A 14,150-nucleotide genomic window follows, 5' to 3' on the forward strand; every position below is an offset into this window, starting at 1 on the left:
AAGTAATTCATATACTGAATACTAATATTACATGTATAAACTAAGTACATTTATAAAAATGCAATAGTTTTGTGATTGTAGCCCTTTAAATATAAACATGTTCCTATCCAGTATGCCTAAAATTAATAATCATTTTTAATGCTTTTATGCTTCTCTACAAGTGGGATACCATTGCTCAAAGCATAGTCTAAACCCTGTACAAATATTATTTTAATGCATCTCTATCACTGAAAATATTAAAATAAGCAGTTTAATGTTTACAATTGCTTCATGATATGAATTTAAATGTTGATGTATTTTTAATTCCCCTGATAAAAGCAGCTATACATTTGTAAACTAAATAATGAAATTCCAAAACACACAAAATGTAAACGAAAATGTACAACTGCATAAAACTTCCAGCTATGTAAAACTAACAGTTCAAACCATAAAATTGTAGCAAAGATCCCCAGTCCAGCAGGTCAAGATATATAATAAAAAAGACTATGCCAAAAACTGCCCTGCAGTTTGATAAAAAACAACTTTCCTGACTTTGAAAATAGAAAAAAAAAAATCCTTAAAGAGGTTTGTACAAATCACTTTCATCAAGGAATTACAGTTATTAAGAAAAAAAAAAAAAAGGGAAGGGTGACCGTTAATTAAGTTGAGCAGTCTCTGCCATTTCATCTTCAGTTTTCTGAAGTTTTTCATATTTTCTTTTGAAAAAGCCAAGCTAGAAAAACACAAAAGGAGACGCATTAGGAGGAATTTCCTAATAACCACTTCCAGTCCTGGCCAATTCTAACATCTCTTTCATATGTGTAAAAATCATTATTTTTTGCTAGAAAATTACTTTGAACCCTTAAATATATTTTTTTCAAGCAGAGACCTTGGAGAATAATATGATGGTTGTTACAATTTTTTGTTACACAATATTTGCACAGCAGTTTATTAAATGCAAATTTTCAGGAAAAAATACACTTTTAATAAGTACACCCCTTTTGAAAAGGAAAATTTTAATAATACCTCAATAAACACAAGAATAATTTCCAAAATATTGACAAAACTGAGTTTTATAGAACATTTGTTTAGCTCATTACATGAAAGTAAGGCTAATAATATAACTTAGATTACAAAATCTTCAGTTTTACTCAAATTAGTTGATGCAAAAATGAATACACCCAACAACAAAAACTACTCCATCTAGTATTTTGTATGACCTCCATGATTTGAAAGGAAAGCACCAAGTCTTCTAGGAATGGAATGAACAAGTTGGAGACATATTGCAACATCTGTCTTTTTCCATTCTTCAAGAACAACCTCTCTTCAGAATTCTTGTCTCTTCAGGTGTTTGATCGGGTTCAGATCAGGAGACATACTTGGCCACTGAATCACTTTCACCCTGTTCTTCTAAAGAAACGCAACAGTGGCCTTAGATGTGTGTTTTGGATCATTGTCATGTTGGAAAAGTGCACGACGACCAAGGGTATGGAGTGATGGTAGCATTGTCTCTTTCATTATAGAGCAGTACATCTCTGAATTCATGATACCATCAATGAAATGCAACTCCCCGACACCAGCAGCACTCATGCAACCCCACAGAAGGACACTGCCACCACCATGTTTCACTGTAGGCACCATGCATTTTTCTTTGTATTTCTCACAGTTGCGACATCATACAGTTTTGAAGCCATCCGTTCCAGAAACATTTATCTTGGCCTCATCACTCCAGAGTACAGAATCCTAGTAGTCTTCTTTTTCAGCATGGGCTCTGGCAAATTCTAGGCAGGCTTTTTTGTGCATGGGCTTTAGGAGAGGCTTCTTTCGTGAACAACACCCATGCATGCCATTCCACAGCAGTGTACACCGTATTGTGTCACAGGAGCAATCACCCCAGTTTCTACTTCTTCAGCTAACTGCAGTGAACTTGCATGGCGATTTCTTCAACCCTTCTCATCAGAAGACACTCCTGTGGAGGTGTTAACGTCCGTAGACGTCTCTGTGAGATGGTTGCAGTTCTATCTTTGTTAATGTTTTGTATCCCTTTTGCTATAGTATTCTGACTGCTAAGTAAAGCTTTGCTGATCTTCTGACAGCAAGAAATGGAAGGAGTTTTCTTTAAGTAACACCCTTTTATAATCAGCTATCTTCTGGACAACTGTTTAATGAATAATTAGACTCACCTGTCGTTGAATTCTTGTTAATTAGGATTTTGTTGTGTAAAATTTAGCTTTGCTCCTAAGACTTTCATTGGGGTGTATTCATTTTTGCAACATGGTCTTGAATGAATTTGTTAGAAAAAATACTTTTTTGTGTGTGCAAATTAACAAATCTTGTTAGCAATCAATGACCCGCATTTGTGGGAGTATTTTGTAGTATAGTGTCCTATAGAAATTGTTGATTCTATAAGGAAAGTAAAGGTGTTCTGACAAATCTGTTGGGGTGTACTCATTTATGCTGACCAGTGTGTGTGTATATTTTTTTCTTTCTCCAGAGTCCAGTTTTAATTATGTAAGTAGCAGGGCTTGATGGCATGGAAGACAATGCTTAACATTTCCTCCCCAAAATACACCAAAGCCTGAATAAGGGAAAAAAATCAGTTTCTTTCTTTCATAATCCTCCTTCTTTGCAGCATAGTAGCAAGTGAAAATTGCCCCAATGCACAACATCTGAGAATAGGAATACAATTTTGGTTGAATTTGTAATAATTAGTATGATAAATACCTTCCACAGAGCAGCCACTAATGCAGCAAGTAAGAGCAATCCAGCTAATGCACTTCCAATCACCACTCCAATAGGAACCTCAGACTTCTCACCAGGCTTTATTATTGTCAGTGGAATCTGCAACAGAAGAAAAAAAGTGAAGTGGCACAAGTCTCAAGTTGTTAAAAAAAATGCCTAATGACTCTCTGGGGTTGATTTACAAAAGGCAAATAGGTTTTTCACTTTGCTAGGAAATTTTATGCAGGCCATAGACGGGTCAAACATTGGCCGATTTTCGCACCATTAGTGGGTTAATTGGTCAGCCGTTTTTTGGGGTTTTGGCACATTTTTTTTATCGGTAAAGTTGGAAAAAAATCGGCCGATTTTGCCAACCGGCCGATTTTCCCGGGAATGATGGGCAAATCGGCAGATCGTTTTACTGATAAAAAACCTGCGCATGAGCCGTGACCTGCAAGAAGAAGAAAAAGGAGGATAAGAAGAAGAAGAAAAAGAAGAAGAATTTCAGTCTGCTATTATATTTGACATGAAAAAGTATTGCGGTTGCAACAATGTATCTATTTGTATCCGAATAAAAACATCTGTATCCGAAATGGATACATTGTTGCAACCGCAATACTTTTTCATGTCAAATATAATAGCGGAGCTCTCTGGAGGGACAGAAGTAATTAAATGCCGGCCGTAGACGGGATGAAAATTGGCCGATTTTTTTTATCATTGGTGGTAACGTCGGCCTATTGAACGACCGATTTTTCATTTTTTTTTTTTAAAACGGCCGGTTTTCGACCCGTCTATGGCCTGCATTAGTGAATGTGATCCAATTTACTTTGTGAAGAATACCCAATCAGTTGCAAGGAAAAAAAAAAGTATTTTTTTTTTTCTTAAAAGTGTTACTAAACACAAGACCCTGCATTCACTATATCTGGTCTCCCACAGTACACAGAACATGGAAATGCAGTTATTTTAGTAAATATAAACTGCTAAATATCTTTTCTCATCAGAAGTATATAGCAATTTTAAGACTTCTATCAGTGTTTAGCAGAGCTCTGGTTATTCTTGTAGGAGGAGTTTTCATTCCTCCGACTGTCCTATGAGGCTGCATGACCCCTGATCCTCTGTCTGGATGGCGATGATTGGCCCTGCGCTTATCACCCCCCCGAAAAAAAAAAAACCTCTCAAGCAATACACACCAAACAAAACGTGCAGACTTGCCACTGCCTCTTTGTACTATGGCAGGTGGCAGATGGATTGAGGACAATAGAAGGGGAGGATCAGAGAAGACAGGGTCAAACAGCCTTTTCACACAATGCAGAAGATTACACCCGTAGGTTCCACAGTGAGTATAATGAGCATGCTTTACTGCATATACAGACTGTATACTGTTGTGGGTTTAATAGCACATTAAAGATACTGAATGATGGTCAGAAGTGGAATCCCATTTTTAGCTATCAGTTTAAAAAGGATTGGATGAGCGAGTCAGCTGAGCTTCACCTCATTCACTAAGCACAAGGTGAAAATTCCCTAGCAAAGTGCATCTTCCCTTGCAAAGTGAAGAGTTTATTTGCTTTTAGTAAATCAACCAATTTGAGCCATGAAAGAAACATGGAAACTGCTGCCATTTCGGCAATGAGAGCCACAATCCTGACTGGTTTCCTTTAGGGTGCCAGAGACATTAGATGACAATCTCCCAAACAGACTGAATCAGGCAATTATTCAAAGTCTACAAAGTAGGGATGTACAGCAGGCAATGATTTGTCATCATGGAACAAAACATTGCTCGTTTCCTGACTTCCTCCATCACTTCCCTGCTCCAATGGTCCAAACAGGAGTGTGTGCAAAGAAGGGCAGCACAGTGGCTAAGTGGTTAGCGCTTCCACGTGGCAGTACTAGGGTCATCAGTTCAAAGCCCAGCCATGGCACTATCTGCATGGGGTTTGCATGATCTCATTGTGCTTGTGTGGGTTTCCTCCAGGTACTCCGATTTCCTCCCACACTCAAAAGACATGCTGATAGGTTAATTGGATATTGTCTAAATTAGTCCTAGTATGTGTATGTATGAATATGAGTTGGGCACTTTAGATAGTAAGCTCCTTGAGGGCAGAGACTGATGTGAACATATATATGTATATATATATACTGTGTATATATAAATAAAATATATATATATATATGTAAATTGATGGCACTATATACAGTAAGTGCCTGTAATAAATAAACTGACCCAGAAAACTGTGAGATGTATGGATTGTGCAACTATTAAGTGACATATCAGCATGGATGTCACACCACTCTCTTAAACTCAATCTTTCCAAAACCGAGCTTGTAATATTTCCTCCTCCCTGATACCCCCCCATGACATTACCATTAAGATCAACAGTACAACCATTGGTCCTTCCCCTCATGCCAGGGTGCTAGGCGTAATCCTAGACTCTGACCTCTCCTTTGGGCCCCACATCCACTCATTGGCTCAACCTCCGGAACATTTCCAAAATCCGCCCCTTTCTGACCAATGACATCACAAAACAACTTGTCCAAGCCTTGGTTATATCCCGCCTTGATTACTGCAACTCCCTCCTCACTGGTCTACCATTACACAGGCTATCCCCCCTTCAGTCTATTATGAATGCTGCTGCTACACTCATACCCCTTACTAACCGATCAGCGACTGCTGCCCCTCTCTGCCAATCCCTTCACTGGCTTCCACTAACACCAATGTATACAATTCAAAATACTAACCACAACATACAAAGCCATCCACAACACTGTCCCTAGCTACATCACCAACCTCATCTGCAGATATCGTCAAAATCGCAGCTCCACCCAAGACATCTTGCTCTCTAGCTCCCTCATCACCTCCTCCTATGCTCACCGTCAGGACTTCTCCAGAGCCTCTCCTGCCCTCTGGAACTCCATACCCCAGTATGTCTGATCAGCCCCCACCATGCCTGCCTTTAGGCGATCTTTGAAAACTCATGTATTCAGGGAAGCCTACCCTACCTCCACCTAAGAACTGTACTTGAGGCACCTCCATCAGATCATCGCCTACAGCTATCACCTTTTGTACCACCTCCCCCTTCCTTTAGATTGTAAGCTCCACGAGCAGGGCCCTCCTATTCCTTCTGTACTGAAATATAATTGTACCATCACCCTTTATATTGTAAAGCACAGCACAAACTGTTGGTGCTATATAAATCCTGTATAATAATTATAATAACACACTATCTTTTCTGCTGTGTATTGCATCACCATTAATTGGGAAATGGCACCCATATCGCCCTGCCAGGGCATCCCAATGCACATGGATTTCAGCACACCACTGAATAAAGATGGCAACCATTTGTGCATTTTGATATGCTTCCTTTGAAATAATATCCTGTGTTTGATGTGTTGTGGTACATTGAGTGCACTCCTGATAGGTGTAAAGGGGGATTCTAAAAGTTGCAGTAGCTCAGCAATATTATTATTATTATTATTATTATTATTCAGTATTTATAAAGCGCCAATAGTTCGCTCAGCGCTGTACATTACAAAGGGGGACAGAACATGTGACAGAACAATACCAATACAATGCAAAACATGAGGGGATCGAGGGCCCTGCTCTTTCAAGCTTACAATCTAGGAGGGAGGGGAATAAAAAATAAAGAGTTAATGGTTCTGTATAACTCCTGAATACCAGATTCCTTCGGAGTTTACTAAAAAAATTAAAAAAAAATCTGTTTTATTGATGTAAAGTGTCATTATTTTAGGGTATTTGTCCTTCTAAGGTTCTTACCAGTAAATCATTGTTGCTGACAAGAAATAACTCGGGGTTCGAAGTTTCAAGTTTTGCTCTTGCTACCAACTCCAGTGCTTGGAACGATGACTGAAAATACATTGAAAAAAAAAACACATTCACAGTTACATGGTGATCTACCTATAAAATGCTCTACATATTGTTAAATACTAATTTACTCAGTCAATAAAATTGTCTTCAATAGGATTCTAATGTATCAAACTTGTTTTTAAATCCACTTGTGTCACTAATTAGTAAGTCCTGTACATGTTTTCCAGGTTAGTAAACTGATAGTGAAACTAAGTTCTGGATGACAGCCCTGCAGCCTTCACCTGTAGTCCTCATGTACACGGGACGTTTTTACAGCCGCTGTTTTTGGCTTTTAACGTTTTCTTTCTACAGCCAGTAAACCCCCCAGCATGTGCGGTATGTGTCCATGCACACATAGACTGTAATCAACATTTTTTGGCTGGAAAAAAAACAGAACTAGTGGGTTTCTAGAGGAGGTGTAAAAATGCTCTAAAGCTGAAAAACATGGTAGAACGCTGCAAACCGGCGGTTTTTGGATTTTTTTTCTAGTAGAAAAAATGCTAAAAAAAGAAAATGCTGAAAAACACGGCAAATGCGGTAAAACGCCACATACCAATGTTTTTGGACTTTTTTTTACCAAAATAATTTTTTTGTGGTAAAAAAATGCTAAAAAATGCAAACGCAGAAAAACGCGGCTAAACGCTAATGCACAAACGCTTAAAAACTCACGTTTTTAAGGACTTAAAAACAAGTCGGCAATGGAAGCTCCCATGTGTCAGTCCTCACAGGTTCACTTTAGGCTAGGTTCACATCTATGCTGGTTGCGGTTGATGCATTTTTCCGGCACGTTTTGCAGTGCATTTTGCATTTTTGAATATGCGTTTTTGCCACGTTTTCTTTTTTTTATTTTTTGCTAATAAAAAAAGTATGACAGTTCTGTTCATGAAGTGCAACTTTGATGTGACTTTACACTCTCTGGCACTCAAGTAGCATCAAAATCGCATCAAAGTAGTGCAGGAACCTCTATGTGACTAAAGTCACATCCTAGGGCTAGGGTTAGAGTTAGGGTTAGCAGTAATTGTTAGGGTTAGTGTTTCAACTTTAACAATTACTGCTAACCCCACCCCTTACTCTATCCCCAACCCTTACTCTAACCCCAACCCTTGCTCTGTCCCCAACCCTTGCTCTGTCCCCAACCCTTACTCTGTCCCCAACCCTTACTCTGTCCCCAACCCTTACTCTGTCCCCAACCCTTACTCTATCCCCAACCCTTGCTCTATCCCCAACCCTTGCTCTATCCCCAACCCTTGCTCTATCCCCAACCCTTGCTCTATCCCCAACCTTTGCTCTATCCCCAACCCTTACTCTAACCCCAACCCTTACTCTATCCCCAACCCTTGCTCTATCCCCAACCCTTGCTCTATCCCCAACCCTTACTCTATCCCCAACCCTTGCTCTAACCCCAACCCTTACTCTAACCCCAACCCTTACTCTAACCCCAACCCTTACTCTAACCCCAACCCTTACTCTATCCGCAACCTTTACTCTAACCCCAACCCTTACTCTAACCCCAACCCTTGCTCTATCCCCAACCCTTGGTCTATCCCCAACCCTTACTCTTTCCCCAACCCTTACTCTTTCCCCAACCCTTACTCTAACCCCAACCCTTACTCTAACCCCAACCCTTACTCTAACCCCAACCCTTACTCTGTCCCAAACCCTTACTCTGTCCCCAACCCTTACTCTATCCCCAACCCTTACTCTATCCCCAACCCTTACTCTATCCCCAACCCCTACTCTAACCCCAAACCTTACTCTAAGTGTTGGGGATAGAGTAAGGTTTGGGGTTAGAGTAAGGGTTGGGGACAGAGTAGGGGTTGGGGATAGAGTAAGGGATAGGGATAGAGTAAGGGTTGGGGTATAGAGTAAGGGTTGGGGTATAGAGTAAGTGTTGGGGATAGAGTAAGGTTTGGGGTTACTCTATACCCCAACCCTTACTCTATACCCCAACCCTTACTCTCAACCCAACCCTTACTCTATCCCCAACCCCTATTCTGTCCCCAACCCTTACTCTAACCCCAACCCTTACTCTAACCCCAAACCTTACTCTAACCCCAAACCTTACTCTAACCCCAAACCCTTACTCTATCCCCAACACTTACTCTATACCCCAACCCTTACTCTAACCCCAACCCTTACTCTGTCCCCAACCCTTACTCTGTCCCCAACCCTTACTCTGTCCCCAACCCTACAGTAACTCAATCTCTAACATTTACCACTAACCCTAGCCTTTAAACTTAACCCTAGCATGTGACTTTGGTCACATAAGGGTTCTTGCACTACTTTATGCAACTTTGATGCTACTTGAGTGCCACAGAGTGTAAAGTTGCATCAAAGTTACACTACAGGAACAGAACTGTCATACTTTTCTAATAGAAAAAAAAAACAGCAAAACGCGGCAAAAACGCAACACTAGTGTTTTTTGGTGCGGGTCCATTGAAGTCTATTATGTGCAAAACGCAATCTGCTTACCAAAAAATGCACCAGCTCAAAATGCACTTATGTGAACTAGAACCACAGGAAATCATGTTAAATGGACTGTAGTGCATTTCTGCAAACTGGGAAAAGCACTGAAATCTGCATATGTGTTAACCTAGGGTTAACTGAGATATATTAAATATGTTTTTTTTAATGGCATTTTATTTATGTAGCCATGCGAGCTTTCAGACTTTACACACTCATTTTTTTGCTTTTACTTCAAGAATCTCAGTTACTATTGCTCATACTTATGTGGGTTTAAAGCGAGAATCCACCCAAAACAGGTTTTGTCTTGCTTACATTGAATTATTTTTTAAGAAGCACATTTTTTATGGGCAGCACAGTGGCTAAATGGTTAGCACTTCCGCCTGGCAGTTGGTTCGAATCCCAGCCACAGCACCTCCTGCCTGGAGTTTGCATGTTATCCCTGTGCCTGCGTGGGTTTCCTCCGGGTGCTCCAAAAGACATGCTGGTAGGTTAATTGGCTCCTGTCTAAATTGTCCTTAGTATGTATGTATATGTATGAATGTAAGTTAGGGACCTTAGATTGTATGCCCCTTGAGGGTTAGGGACTGATGTGAATGTGCAATATATATGTAAAGCGCTGAGTAAATTGACGGCACTATATAAGTACCTGCAATAAATAATAAATAATAAGAAGGGTATGTTAGCTTTCAATTTTAACATGTCTTGAGCTTTTCCCTCTGAGTATTTCCTACAACACCCAGCTTGTCATGTGGAATGAGACCAATAGATTAGTTTTCACTAAGCTGTTTTAAAATAAGGTTCAGGTTCTGTGGATGTCTCCAAAAATGCACCCACTTATATGATGATGTAGCACCCTCTAGTGTAGGATGCTAGGTACATCTTGTTTTTGGTTTGTTCTGTAATCAGGGGAGCAGTGATCATTTGTTCTGGCCTGTTTATGGTTTCACAGGCTGGGAGTTTGATTGTTTACCCCTGCCTCTGGGAGAAGCTTCAAGAGCTTAGGGTGGGAAATTCAAATAAATGGCCTGAATATTTATTATGCCATGGCCAATCCCTAGGGAGATGCACCCAGAAGGTGGTCTTGGAGGTTGTAAATAGCATGGAATCCTGAGGAGATGGGTCTTTTCCCCAGCAGGGAAGGTTCCGAGAGCTTCAGAGGGATGCTTGCCTCTAAAGCACCTATGGACTGAGTGGCTGATCTGCTGGGTCTTGGCTGTGACAGGGCTGGAGACCTAGGACAAACCTAAAACTGGATGTAGGATTCTTTATGAGGGGATAGGGTCTAGAACAGCAATGGGCAAACTACGGCCCGCGGACCTTTTAATCCTGTCAGGATGGCTGTCAGGATGTGTGTAGGCGGGGCAGCGTGACGAACGTGAGGGGAGCTAGGCTCCTCTCACAGTCCGCCCTGAAGACCGGTGTAGCATGAAAATCTGTCTCCTATGAGGATCTGTCCCCCTCGACGTATCTGCGCATGTGCCGGAGATCGCCGATCGGCTGCTAATGCCTGAAACTGGCACATGCGCAGATACGTCGAGGGGGACAGATCCTCATAGGAGACAGATTTTCATGCTACACCGGAACGGTGAGGGAACACGGCGGGAGGAACGCGCGGAGCAAAGGTAAGTGAATTGACACAGGGGGGACTTGGGGACTTAATATGGGGAATGAATTACTATAGGGGGGATGAATTACTATGGGGGATGAATTGCTATGGGGGATGAATTACTATATGGGGGATTAATTACTATGCTTACTATGGGGGAATATTACTATACTTACTATGGATGACACATACACATCATTCATCTACTCTTGGTCCGGCCCCCGGGTCCAATATATGAACCCATTGTGGCCCTCAAGTCAAAAAGTTTGCCCACCCCTGGTCTAGAAGCATAGTGTCATCCACTGGACCGTGTCCAGAGGAAGCTGGCAGGAGGCAGCTGTCCTGGGGACTTGTGAGTAAAGACCCTGACTGACCCCCTTTGACTGTGCAGCACCCCAAAAACTGCACTGGTTATCTATAGCTGTGCAATCATGCAGGGTAACCAAATGGTCATGGTCCCCAGTTGTGAGGGTTTAGACTGTGCCATATGCTCAAGGAAAAATGTGTTCTCTGCTTAATCCTAGATTGTAAGCTCCAAGGAGCAGGGCCCTCCTATCCCTTTTGTATTGAACTGTATTGTTGCTGTATTGCCTCCCGTTATATTGTAAAGTGCTGAGCAAACTGTTGGCGCTATATAAATCCTGTATAATAATAATAAATAATAATAATGTTACTGAATATTTTGGAGTTTTCCATACCCATCCCACTCCTGTTACAAGTTTCACAAGCAATAAATCACAAAAAGACAAACCCCTAGACTGTTTAATGAAGCCGGAAAGAGTGGGTGACAGGCAGCCTCTGTACTGTTTGTGAAAGAACCAGTTAAATATAGCGGCCTTCGTGGGGGTAGTGCTATACTTATGCACATTACCCCAGAGATGTTTCCTGGCAAACACATACTGGGCAGGGTACAGCACTAAACTGAAAAGAGGAAACGACCCCCACAGAAAAAGGCAGTACCATAAATAACAGTATACCATAAATGTATTATCAAATAAAAGCAAAAACGGACAATATCCTAACCCATAAAAGCACCAAAATCCAAAAACCCTATATTACATCAGATATCTCATAAAATGACAATAAATAAGTAGTACGAAAAAGAAAAATGACATTCCACTGTGATCGGACTGGGTTTGCTATATACAACCATAAGCACATGCAATTTAAAAACAATTCTCAGAATAGAAATAACAGTACAAGTGACAGAAATCAGGTAAAGGCAAAGGAGAAGAGCTATTATAGCATAGGAGGTGAGATGATGAAAGCTAGCCTGAGGATCTCACAGGGAAAGTGTTGTACATGTATTGTGATATCTAGCATGCATGCCTTTGTGGAGCAGTCTCAGATTTTGCATAGGTGCTGTCTGACTTTGATTTCCACCAGACTCATACGTTTACCCCTTGAGAAGCTCCTGCTGTTACTGTTGCACATTTAACTGAGAAGTGGCCCAGAATATGGTGGAGATTTTCCGTCTCCTTGTGAATTCCCAAAGAAAGTTATTTGAGAAAGAATACAACTATTCTACGTGTGTGTGAAGCCTAGGGTCGCCTCTGAACTTAAGTGTGCTGGGACAACAGGATGCTGGAGAAGGCGTTGCTCTATACGAAAAAAAAGTATAGACGTCTGGAGACATTTTCTGAAGAACTACTTTAAAGCTCATTGGAAATGCTTGACTTTATGATTAAGCAAAGGGAAATTTGGGTTGCTCTGCTGTCCCCATGACCTCCACTAGGATCAACATACTGATGATCATGACAGCTGAACATATTTTCCAAATCCACTTCATAAAAACCATTCCAGGTAATACATTTGCCATTAGGAGGACTACAATTTTTCAAAACGGTTATACATCTTTGATAGCTACTGGGTAGTGTTCTATCCCCAACATTTCCAGATTTTTTCCTAGTATTGTTTTATGCATCTTAAATAACCTTTAATTTAGCAGATTTGGGTGATTGTCTTATGGCTCATTTCACATAAGCTAAAGATTTAGTATGTTCCACTTTTGTTCCCTCTATTGCCAACATGCTAAATTTGGATGCCTTGGATTCCAATTTCTGGTGCATAACAGACTGGATTAATTTTTAAGAACTATGACGCACAAGTTCTTTAAAGCTGATTTTCAGGCAGATCTAAAAGGCACACAATAATACAGTGCTGTGTTCATATATACATCATATTTTGCAAGCCCGGATTGGGACAAAAAACAGGCCGGGCATTTTAATCTGAGAAACCCCTGAGCCCGGGGCCCTTCTTTTGGAGCCCTGTGGAGGAATGCCAGGGCCCTGTCACAAATGTGATGTTTGCAACCCTGGTAGTTCAGCCACTGGTGTCAGTAGTTTTTTATTTTTATCTTATTTCTTTTATTTTTTATCTTTAACAAACTCGTGCAGACTCCACCTCCGCAACATCGCCAAAATCTGCACGTTCCTAACCCCAGAAACCACTAAACAGCTCATCCACTCCCTCATCATATCACGACTCGACTACTGCAACTCCCTCCTCACTGGCCTGCCTCGCCACTGGCTATCCCCGCTTCATTCCATCCTGAATACGGCTGCCAGACTCATTCACCTTTCCAACCGCTCCATCTCCGCCACCCCCCTCTGCCAATCCCTCCACTGGCTTCCGATTGCGCAACGGATCAAATTTAAAATCCTAACACTGCCGTACAAAACTGTCCACCATACTGCCCCAAACTACATCACCGACCTAATATCCAAGTACCGCCCAGCACGCACACTCCGCTCCTCACAAGACTTCTCTCTAGTTCCCTGGTCTCCTCCTCCCATGCCCGCCTCCAGGACTTCTCCAGGGTGTCACCCATCCTCTGGAACTCCCTTCCCCAACTCATCAGATTATCACCTACTCTCCTCTCCTTTAGGCGCGCCCTGAAACCCATCTCTTCAGGGAAGCCTACCCCCTGCTAACTTGACCGACCTCCTCCACTCTTCCTACCACTCCATCCCCCACAGCTATCTCCTCCTGTGCCACCATCCCCTCCCTCCTAGATTGTAAGCTCGAAAGAGCAGGGCCCTCGATCCCCTCATGTTTTGCATTGTATTGGTATTGTTCTGTCACATGTTCTGTCCCCCTTTGTAATGTACAGCGCTGAGTGAACTATCGGCGCTTTATAAATACTGTATAATAATAATAATAATTTTTTACCATTTTTTTTATTTTTTACAATGTTTTTTTTTATAATTTTTTTATGAGCTCCATTGGGGGGCTTTGATGAGATGTCAGTGGTCTGAACAGACAGAGAAAGGAAACTGAGGACACAGTTATGAATGGACAAAGTCAGTGATTTTTACCGATCACTGACTGACCATTCAGACAAGGAAGGGGCCGGTAAATTACATATTTACTAGCCCCTTTCAGCTCCCCATCCTGGCAGGTCCCCTGCAGCAGCCGCTGGGACAGGGGAGGGGGGAACCAAGCAGCAATGCACGGGAGGGGGGGGCAGGAGAGAACACACAGGGGCCCCAAAAGAGCACAGGGGAACCAGTAGAG

General features: G+C 41.6%; 1 protein-coding gene across 1 annotated transcript in view; it reads right to left on the reverse strand.

Annotated features, from left to right (window-relative positions):
* Positions 1–276: 276 nt before the first annotated feature.
* Positions 277–14,150, reverse strand: part of ITGA2 (integrin subunit alpha 2) — a 166,076-nt gene continuing 152,202 nt past the window's right edge. Inside the window, exons 28-30 of the mRNA XM_089682690.1 lie at positions 6,473–6,562; positions 2,704–2,820; positions 277–712 (exon numbers count right to left, since the gene is read on the reverse strand). Coding sequence (XP_089538816.1) covers positions 635–712; positions 2,704–2,820; positions 6,473–6,562 — 285 coding nt within the window. The 3' untranslated portion in view covers positions 277–634. The remainder of the gene's footprint in view (positions 713–2,703; positions 2,821–6,472; positions 6,563–14,150) is intronic.

Source organism: Staurois parvus, unplaced genomic scaffold (genome assembly GCF_062004578.1).
Source record: "Staurois parvus isolate SC_StPar_1 unplaced genomic scaffold, SC_StPar_1.0 ptg000294l, whole genome shotgun sequence".
Taxonomy (NCBI): domain Eukaryota; kingdom Metazoa; phylum Chordata; class Amphibia; order Anura; family Ranidae; genus Staurois; species Staurois parvus.